Source organism: Pangasianodon hypophthalmus, chromosome 13, assembly GCF_027358585.1.
Source record: "Pangasianodon hypophthalmus isolate fPanHyp1 chromosome 13, fPanHyp1.pri, whole genome shotgun sequence".
NCBI classification, from domain to species: domain Eukaryota; kingdom Metazoa; phylum Chordata; class Actinopteri; order Siluriformes; family Pangasiidae; genus Pangasianodon; species Pangasianodon hypophthalmus.
Window position 1 is genome coordinate 20,007,327 of NC_069722.1, and position 10,543 is coordinate 20,017,869.

At 40.4% G+C, this 10,543-nt stretch overlaps 1 protein-coding gene across 1 annotated transcript; it reads left to right on the plus strand.

Moving 5' to 3' along the window:
• Positions 1-4,111: 4,111 nt before the first annotated feature.
• Positions 4,112-9,236, plus strand: LOC113528458 (uncharacterized). The gene is made up of 5 exons (XM_026917018.3): positions 4,112-4,169; positions 6,089-6,142; positions 6,572-6,616; positions 6,734-6,879; positions 7,884-9,236. Exons 2-5 carry the CDS (start codon positions 6,094-6,096, stop codon positions 8,607-8,609), a joined length of 966 nt encoding a protein of 321 aa, XP_026772819.3. The 5' UTR covers positions 4,112-4,169; positions 6,089-6,093; the 3' UTR covers positions 8,610-9,236.
• Positions 9,237-10,543: the final 1,307 nt, after the last annotated feature.

The following is a 10,543-nucleotide window of genomic DNA, read 5'->3' on the forward strand; positions in this document are numbered from 1 at the left end:
ATGTTTTGAACTGATGAAATTGTAAGTGTCATGTTTTCATATGAAAACTAACTTTTCTTACTTATCTAAAACCGTTAGAAGCAACTATGCTGATTTTCAACAATCCTGAAAACATCATTCAGTCTCTGGAAATCTGCTTGTCATAAGCATAATTAACACTGTGTAGTTTGTTAATGAATTAATCTGAAGTAAAATCTCTTATCTTAATCTTATATGTAGATGTGTTACGCAACATACAACTTAGCACATTTTGTATCAGACCACCCAATTTGTAGGTGAGCAAAAATATTGGAACATGTGACTGGCAAGTGTTTCTTGTTAGCCAGGTATATCATGTTAGATTGTTTAAAACAATATATAATTCTGAATATCTACTACTGGTTTTATTTGTTGCATTTGTATTTTAAAAAAGCATAAGCCAACAATGAAGATCAGAGAGCTGTTTATAGGAGAAAATTAAGCCATTTTAAGCTGAGAAAAGAGAAAAATCAACCAGAGCCACTGCACAAACATTGGGCATTGCCAATACAACAATTTGGAGTTTCCTGAAAAAGAAAGAAACCACTTGTTTACTGAGCAGCAGACACCGAATGGGTCGGCCAAGGAAAACAACAACAGCTGATGACAGAAACGTTGTGAGAGCTGTGAAGGAAAACCAAAAACAACAGTCAGTGACATCAACAACCTCCACAGGGCAGGGGTGAAGGTATCACAATCCACCGTTCGAAGAAGAGAGCAGAAATATAGAAGCCGCAAGATGCAAACCACTCATCAGCAGTAAGAATTGGAAAGCCAGATTGCAATTTGCAAAAAAGTACAGAGATGAGCTACAAAACTTCTGGAACCAAGATTAACCTCTACCAGTGTGATGGAAAGGTCAAAGTCTGGGGAAAGAAAGTATCTGCTCATGATCCAAAACATAAAAGCTCATTGGTCAAGCATGGTGGAGGTAGTGTCATGGCTTGGACTTGCATGGCTGGTTCTGGAACAGGCTCACTAAACTTTATTGATGATGAAACTCATAAGTGGTAGAAGCAGAATGAATTCAGAAGTTTACAGGAACATTTTGTCTGCCAATTTACAGAGAAATGCATCCAAATTAATCGGGAGGAACTTTGTCATGCAGCAAGACAATGATCCAAAACACATTGTGGAAGGTTTTAGACTGGCCAAGTCAATCACCAAACCCTAACCCAGTTGAGCATGCATTTCACCTCCTGAAGAGGAGACTGAAGGGACAAACCCCCTGAAAAAAAAAAAAAAAACAACCACTGAAAGAGGCTGTGGTAAAATCCTGGAAAAGCATCACAAACAAAGAAACCAACAATTTGGTGATGTCAGAGAGTTGCAGGCTTGATGTAGTTATTGCACACAAGGGATATGCAACCAAATATTAAGTGTTATTTACTTTAATTTTCTTCAAGACTTATCTGTTCCTATATTTTTGCTCCCCTAAAAAATTGGGTGATCTGATAGGTTCACTGGTAATACTTAAGAACAGAAAGACCAGATAAGACTTTGCTAGAAAACATCTAAAAAAAAGCCTGCCCGGCTCTGGATCAAGATTCTCTGGACAGATGAAACCAAGGATAACTTGTACCAGAATGATGGGAAGAGAAGAGTATGGAGAAGGAAAGCAACGGCTCATGATCCAAAGCATACCACATCATCCGTCAAACATGGTGGAGGCAGTGTTATGGCATGGGCATGTATGGGCATGTATGGCTGCCAGTGGAACTGGGTCACTGGTGTTTATTGATGATGTGACTGCTGATAGAAGGAGCAGGATGAATTCTGAAGTGTATAGAACTATACTTTCTGCTCAGATTCAGTCAAATGCTGCAAAACTGATACGATGGCGTTGGTGCTTCACAGTGCAGATGGATAAGGACCCAAAACATACCGCAAAAGCGAAAGAAAAGGAATGTTCTTAAATGGCCAAGTCGGTCACCATTACCTCAACCCAACTGAGCATACGTTTTAGTTAATGAAGACAAAACTGAAGGCAGAAAAACCCACAAACTAGCAGCTACAGAAGGTGGCTGCAGTAAAGGCCTGGCAAAGCATCTCAAGGGAGGAAACTCAGAATTTGGTGATGTCCATGGATTCCAGACTTCAGGCAGTCAATGACTGCAATCTCATTGATTTGCATCCAAGTATTAAAAATAATCCTAATATTTATAATTGTTAGTTTGCCCAATTACTTTCGAGCCTGTGAAAATGGACTCTATAAAAATGGCTATAATTCCTAATGCAATATTTTTGTTATACCCTTGAAGCTGAAAGTCTACACCTTAATCATATCTTTTTTTTTTTTTCATTTCAAACCCATTGTGGTGCTGTACAGAGTCAGAATTACGAAAATTGTCACTGTCTAAATACCCGACTGTATAATTGCACTATCCGGTGTCACTGAGAAGAGGATGGGTTCCTTTTTGAGCTTGGTTCCTCTCAAGGTTTCTTCCTTGCCACTGTCTCCTCCGGATTTATAGGGATCAAAATATAATGTATATCCACGTTTCTGTAAAGCTAGAATGTCTACTGTTAAAAGCACTACACACATAAATTAGGGTGTGAATAGTGTAAATGTGATGAACAGATATTGTTTTAAATGTGCTTTAGAAATAACATTTTCTTTCTTACCTTTCATATTAGTCGTGATTTGATAAAAATCTTAAATCTCTCTAAGTTATCTCAGCTCTTATAAATTTGGAGGATAAAATGTAAGCCTCTGTCTCTGTACATGTGTTGCCTAAAGTACACACCTTAAATCTTAACATCACTGGTAAGTGCTGCCTGCTTTGTCGTGATTTAAGGTGAAACAATCTTGTTTTACACACACACACACACACACACACACACACACACACACCTGCATATGGTTTCTGTGTGTTGCACGTGGCAGGGCATGGGTTGTATCCCAAACTGCACCATACTGTACTGCAGAATGTGCACCATAGGGGAAGATTTGGGTCTGAAATTATAATAATACATCATCAGTGTAAACAAACACTGTAGGTACTGTAGTGAATATAGTGCAATTTGGGACACAGCCACCAACTCCTCCTTTGTGCAAGATTGTGTTTCTTCTCACATTCATGAACATTAGGCACTTCTTGTCATCAACTATTTTATTACACCTGATTAAAGGCAAATTACCTAGGCGTGCACACACACACACACACACACACACACATCTGTATATGGTATTTCTGTGCTAGTCAGACTTTTTAGGTGCCGCCTTTTCTATCATGTACATTTAAACATTGTGGCTTTAGTTCTTAAAGTCCAACATTTGAAGTTACTGACCACTGACCTGACCTCATCACACTCTCCCATCTGCAGTTCATTTGTGTGTGTGTGTGTGTGTGTGTGTGTGTGTGTGTGTGTGTGTAGTATATGTGTGGACATGTTTTTATATCTTGGTGAGGACCAAAATGTCCCCACATGGAGCTTGTAAGGACATTTGGCTGGTCCCCACTAGGAAAACTGCTTTTTTACAAAAAAGGCCAAAATCTTTCCTTCTGGTCACCCTGTGTGTGTGTGTGTGTGTGTGTGTGTGTGTGTGTGTTTGTTTGATCTCACTACACCCTGCTCTGCGGAGCATAAATCATCAGTACTGATAGTTACGATCCTGTTAAAGTTTGTTCGGCACTTTTTAACACATCCGGAATGTGGAGCGGTTTTATAACGTCGCCTTCAAACATCTGGAATCGGCACAACGCTTCATTTTGTGTGTGTATGTCAGGGCTGTGTTCAAAACACTCTGTCAGTTTTACAGGGCTGGACAGACACACTAATCACTACACACAAGTTGAAATTATGGCACTGGCCATCATTTTTCATTTTTTGGGGTGTATGCAGTAGCCGGGTGCTCTAATGAGTGTGTGTGTGTGTGTGTGTGTGTGCGCGTGTACATGTACCCTGCAGCTAGCCTGTTTTACTGCCTCTGTGCCGAAAGTGCTGAGTGCAGGTTTTCCTTCACACTTTTATTAGAGTGCCGCAGGGGAGGAAAGAGGCGGAGCAGTGGTTGGGGTGGGGCAGTGGTGGGCGGGGTTCTGTAGAACAAACTAACCAATCATTCATCTGTCCTGCATGAGTGACAGGCAGGGCTGTATTTAACACACCTGAGCATGATGTTGGGCAGGAAAAGTGGACTCGTGTGCAAGGTGAGTTTATACTACATGTACACATGTAAATAATATACGAATAAGAATGTATATGATTATATATAGTGGTATGCACAGGGGCAGAGGTTCAATTGTTATACATTATTAATGTTTTAAAATCACAGAAACAATTGTTCAGATGCGATATTAGTGATTTTTAAGTGTAACTTTTTTGTTGCAAGCATCAACGACCTATTTTTAATAACTACAGGCCGTCTGTGACTCCTTAAAAGAAAGATCTTACAAATGGAAATATCTTAACCACGAATGTGTCTTAAATTATTGTTATGATGTTGCTCACTATGCTGGAACTTTTGTTTTTTAAACACTTTAATGGTGTCTTCTATGAAATATTTAGCTATTCTGAAATTTTTCTTGCTGCAATAAACACAAAGTGGTTTTCTACTGGTATGCCATCATTGCAAATGAAATCTTAAATTACATTGAAACTTAGCTAACTTTAATTTGAGGACACCTCACCTCACATCTCACATTTCTCCATCCTCTGTAATCTGTTTCTCCTCTCTCACCCGTGCCCTCTCTTTCTCACCTCGTTCCTTCTTCACCATTTCACCCTCTTTACCTCAGCTCTCTTCCTGAATTCCACATTTAAATAAAGAAAAGTTCTTTTCAATAGAGATTTACTTCTTCATAATGGAGTTTTTTTTTTTCAATTTCTTTTTCACTATTTCTTTTTTTTTCAGCGCCCTTATAGGGTGTGCTTTGGAAACTTCTAACATAATACTTATTATTATTATTATTATTATTATTATTATTATTATTAGTTTAAGAATAGCAATTTTTTTTTTTTGTTTACAAAAGAAATTTTCTTCCTTTCTGCTTTTCAGGAAAATACTGTGTAATAATGCCAAAATAGGAAATCTACATCTAAAAATGAATTACTCCCAAATCAGAAATTAAACGCTGTGTATGGAAACAGCAGTTAGCTAGCCAGAAATATTAAACATCTGGCCAAAACCTTGGCATAAAATTCTTAGATTTTAACACGCCTAGGCATTTACATTGTCTTGATATTTGTCCAAAAACTACTGTTCTTGATTAAGTTTCATAACAAATGATAACAGCGTACCAAGCTCTGCCACGTTCCAAAATATATACAGGTTCATATTTTGTTGTATGCTGTAGATTGGAAACATCAGGCCAAAATAAAAGTTTGTTCTTGACAGAGAAAAAAAAAAAAAAAACAGCACTGGAAGTCTGTATCGTTTCATTTTTTATAGCCCTTTTGTAAATTTACAGAACCGTTCCTGCCCTCCAGCGATAGCTGTAGGTTTTACGCACAGTCTAAATAGGTTCCTCTTCCTCTTCCCAGAACCTTTAAGGGTTCTTAAAGCTTCTGTGGTGAGACGAATCAAAGAACCAGTTAAAAGTACGCTTTTTGCTTTCGGTTTGTGTGCCGCTTCTGCACAGCAGCTTTTTACATTTATGTTTATACAATTTGGTAGATGCCCTTATAGAGCATGACTAAGCTCCATCAAAAAGCATATCCTCATGCTAATGATGAATGAGCATGCTAATAATGCTTTAATGCTTTAATATTTATCCTATTAAAAGAAAGGAGTACTATTATTTTTGGTATATTATTTAAGGCCCAGGGGCTCAGACGCGCATGCACGTCCATTTGCATGCATACCAATGAATAACGCAATAATTATAGCATTATATGACCAAGTTGGTGGGGACCAAATATCCTCACAAGGAAACGAATATGTGACAGTTTTGGCCTTGTAGATGGGTTTTTAAATTAAAAAAATAAAGGGCAAAAGGTTTTTTTTTGTTTAAGGAAGTTAAGGTTGTGGTTAGTTTTAGGAATAGACATAGCATCAATTAGCTGCATTAATAATTATATCAATAGAAGGTCCTTACAATGACAATCATGTGTGTATGTGTCCACACAGCCAACATGGTCCTGAGGCTCCTGTGTGTGTTGTGTTGCATCGTGCTGCTGCCACGTGAGTATCAATTACACTTTTCTAATAACTAATAACTGTAAGGATGCAAAAATAAAATATTCAATTTGTTAATAGTTGGTTGTGATTCACCCAATTTAACAAAATAAAAGGTTTACAGATGTTCTAGCTTTACTTCATGGAGCACTGGAGGTCCCTGGACCCTATTTTGTGAACCACTGGTGTAAAGAGATTGTATTTTGGGAAAATAAATAAATAAAAAATTGTGTAGTGTAGTGTTTTTACATTATTTGCAGTCAGAGTACGCAATTTGCGACTCAGCCGTAATTCACGGCCGAATATGGTCAACATGTTTGCACATTTTTACTTGATGTATTACTGTAATATGTTTTGTTTGTTACTGTAGGTAATAATGCATATTATTGTTATGTAATTTGTGTGTTACTGTAATCTAATTGCTGTGCTATGCAGGATGGTCAGAGGCAAAGTCGCTGCTCAATGCCATCAAACCGGAAGGTAAACATCTTTCATATCAAAGATTCGCATGCAAACACTACAGTGTTTTTATCCACTCTTCTCTCACTGAAGTGGCATTCATTCATGTTTCCTTCTCCATGATTATCTCTCTTTCAGAATTGGTTGCACTGAGTATAGATGCGAATCAGGCTAATGGTTTTCTTTCACGCTCTCGGCGGAACGTGGACTCGCGCTGGCACCGGCACTATCCTGACTTCCAGTCCTACTATCGCTACTACAGCAGCATCGGCCACACCGAGGGGGTAAGCATTGAACACATCCAACGTGCACAACCCTGCAGAAAACTACACAAAACTACATGTCCTATAAACACATTGCATACCAATTCCAGTTCTACAGCTAGCTAGCATATAGCATGGCCAAGCGGTATGTTGGAATCCCATGTTGTTGCAACAGATGGGAAGATCACAAAAACAGACTACAGTGAGAACTTCAACTCAGAAACATTAAAACGTTTCATGCAAGTATCCCATCAGCTCCACTCACAAAATGAATCCACACACAAACAGTGGTAGTTTACCTCAACTGTGGTGGTGGCTCAATGGTAAGACTCTAGGATACTGATCAGAAGGTTGGGGTTCAAGCTGCCACTGTTGGCCCTTGAGCAAGGCCTTAACCCTCTCTGCTCCAGGGGTGCTGTATCATGGCTAACCCCGTGCTCTAACCCCCACCTTCCTAACAAGCTGGGATATATGAAGAAAAGAATTCACTGTGCTGTAATGTATATATGACAAATAAAGGCTTCTTCTTCTGTGGAGACCAAGTGGCTACCCCAGTGTTATAATTACTGTATCATTGGCAGAAATCCTCATCACGTAAACAAACTGTTTAATATGCTTAAGTTACGGGGCGCTAAAACTAGCTTGTTCTAGCTACTAAATATACTTTAAAAAGTTACAAGGAAGGGCTGTTATTGGAGCAGCTAAGCACAAACATATAGCTAGGTAATAGAGCCATAAAATAACACAGCTAGCTGCCTAGCCTTACACCAAGAGGTTCCACTGAAGCAGCCAAATAGCTAGCTAGTTTTATCTAGCTAGAGAGGCTACCAATGAATTAGCCAAACATTACCTAGTTTGTTTTAGAGCAACTCTGTAACTTAGATGGGATCACAGCATTCTGAATTTGTTAATGGACCAATCAATCAGAGGTATTAGGATATTAGGACATTAGGACCCAGGATATGAGGATATATAAGATATTAGGACCCATAATGATCTTTGTTTCCTGTATTTTCCCTGCATAGCTGTATGAGATCGACCGGATCCGAATGCTGTATCAGCAGATGAGACAACTGGAACAGGTGTATGGTCCTGACGCTGCCAACTTCCAGAACAAGCTCGGTGTTCCGGTGCTGCCCAGATGTGACCCGTCCAAAGACAAAAACTGCAAACTGCCCCCTCCTCCCGCCTCTGTAAAAGGCCCTGCTCCTCCTCCTGTCCCTAAGCAAACCCCTGCCCCACCCCCTGCTCTTGTAAAAGGCCCCTCCCCCTTGGTTCCCTCCCAGGCTGATGTTATTTACCTGTGTAATGCCAAAGATCCTCTGTGTAAGCCTCATATTGTATACCTGCCCTCTGGGGCAGTGCCTGTGCTCTGTGACCCCCGATACCATCCCAGCTGTAAGCTACAAGGCCCACCTCCTCCTCCACCTGCCTCGGTCAAAGGCCCTGCCCCTGCACCACCTCCCGCACCTGTAGTCCATAAAGGAATGGAGTATGATTGTGACCCCTACTGGGACCCCGACTGTCTCATCGACAAACCTCCCCGCCCCATGAAGGGTAAAGCCCTGCCCCCTGCACCTGAGTCTGAGCTGGAAGAGGAAGAAGAGGAGGAGGAGGAGGCACCAGCGCCACCTGCTCCCATTGCTAAGAAACCCGTCTACCCATACTACGCTTCTCCGTATCCATATGACCACCACTCAGAGCTGTACAATCCCGCTCGCTTTTCTTACCCTCCCTCCAACTCCAAATAAATAAACATGTAATCAGGAAGTAGTTATGCCAGGGTTGTACTTGCTTTTAACTATGTGTACACAAGAAGGATGCTGCATGTATCCCGTGGTCATTCAGTGCATCGATAGTGCACATCCAAAAAAAAAAAAAAAAAAAAAAAATCACATAAACGACAAGGGCAGTATGTGAAGCAACATCATGAACATTGAGAAATATACTCTCCAGTGTCTCGCCAACTTTTAATAAACTGATATTCCGTCTACGCTGGAGACGGTGCCGCTGTTTCAGCCATTTTCTCAAGATAGACTTTAATAGACGGGGTCTCCTCAACTCCTGCCATCTTCACTGTTTACATTGTGCAAAATCTGGTCGAAGAAGGTGTTGGTGTCGTACATATGTTTCGGCTTTGACCTGCCCCCTAGTGGACAGACCATTTAATCCTCCAGTCTGCGTAGCTGCCACATAGTCACATGTCAAGTATAACCCCGGCCTTCGACCTTCACAATGCAAACACAGTACTAAGAGCTCCTAAATCGACACACATACATCATTTGCCATCATTTTTCATTTCCACTAATTCTGACTCAACATGTTTGTTTAGTGTGTATGTCACACATCCACGTGAAAATAAACCTAATTAAAATACACTCCTTGTTTCTTGTGTTGTGTTCTTTAACAGCGTGTGTATACTCTCTGTGTGAGAGACGTGGCGGTGTCCTGCAGTGTGTGTGTGTATCGCTGCAGTTTGTCCTGCTCGTTAGTGTGTGTATGTAAAGGTTGGGTTAATAGAGGTAGTGTCCTGCAGGGTGTGTTTATTGTGTGTGTTAAAGCAGCTGCTTCTTGTTAACAAACTTTTTCCACTTGATCCCTCATTCCATTACACACGCACTGCAGGACACTCGGGGTATAAAGGTAGAAGTCACTGCCACGTCTCTGCTGCGCTCTCACAAAAAAGCGCTCACACTCAGACACTAATGAGCACCATACCTGCTGTGATAGACACACAACTTTTTTTTCCACAGAGTCAGTGCTCTTTAGGGAACCAGCGACCATAGAGAATGGTAGAAGTTGAACTTCATGGCTTTGAGACCATTTCACAGCATCTGTACTTGTCAGAGATATCGCCATGTACAGTCGCTGCCATTAAATGCCATTAACAAATAAGCATGTAAATTAAGGATAAATGACATTTTAAAGATAGCTAAATTTTCCTTCACAACAACCTATTTGCACAGGTTTCAGAAAAATAACCAAAACCGTTAATAAAACTACAGCAGTACAGCATTTTGTAATGAAATGATAATGAAAGTGTAACTTTTAAGAGTGAAAAGAGCTAAAAAGCACCGTAACTGTGGAATAATCTGTTTATTCTGAATGTGGTAAGTCTTGTTAGCATTAGCATCATGACAATAAGTGGAGTTGTTCGAGCGTGTTTTATTTTAGTACTTAAAAATACATATTGCCAGCTCATACCACAGAACAATTCAGAATTAAGGAGTTACAAAAAAATCTGAGAAAATCTGGTTGCAATGTGTTAGTTCAGTGTCTCCAGCTCAGACCAGAAGGGCATGAATCTTTGAATATATTCTGCATGTGTGTGTTTGGATCATAATGCTTGCTAGGTGCAGGTTCTTAAGACTGTATGAATGGATGGGAGTTAACGAGCATCCACCTCATCTAACACAATGACAGAGTTTAGGTAGAATTCTTCATCTCTCGTATCATGTCCATCCATCCATCCATTTTCTGTACCACTTATCCTACACAGGGTCATGGGGTAACCTGGAGCCTGCCCCAGGGGACTCAGGGCACAAGTCAGGGGACACCCTGGACGGGGTGCCAACCCATCGCATGGCACAATTGCACACTACGGACAATTTGGAGATGCCAGTCAGCCTACAACGCATGTCTTTGGACTGAGGAAGGAAACCCGAGTACCCGGAGGAAACCCCCC

Coding starts and splice junctions, on each gene's coding strand:
- LOC113528458 (XM_026917018.3), top strand. CDS start 6,094: ATGGTCCTGAGGCTCCTGTGTGTGTTGTGTTGCATCGTGCTGCTGCCA. Junction 6,143..6,571: donor TTGCATCGTGCTGCTGCCAC/GTGAGTATCAAT, acceptor TGTGCTATGCAG/GATGGTCAGAGGCAAAGTCG. Junction 6,880..7,883: donor GCATCGGCCACACCGAGGGG/GTAAGCATTGAA, acceptor TTCCCTGCATAG/CTGTATGAGATCGACCGGAT.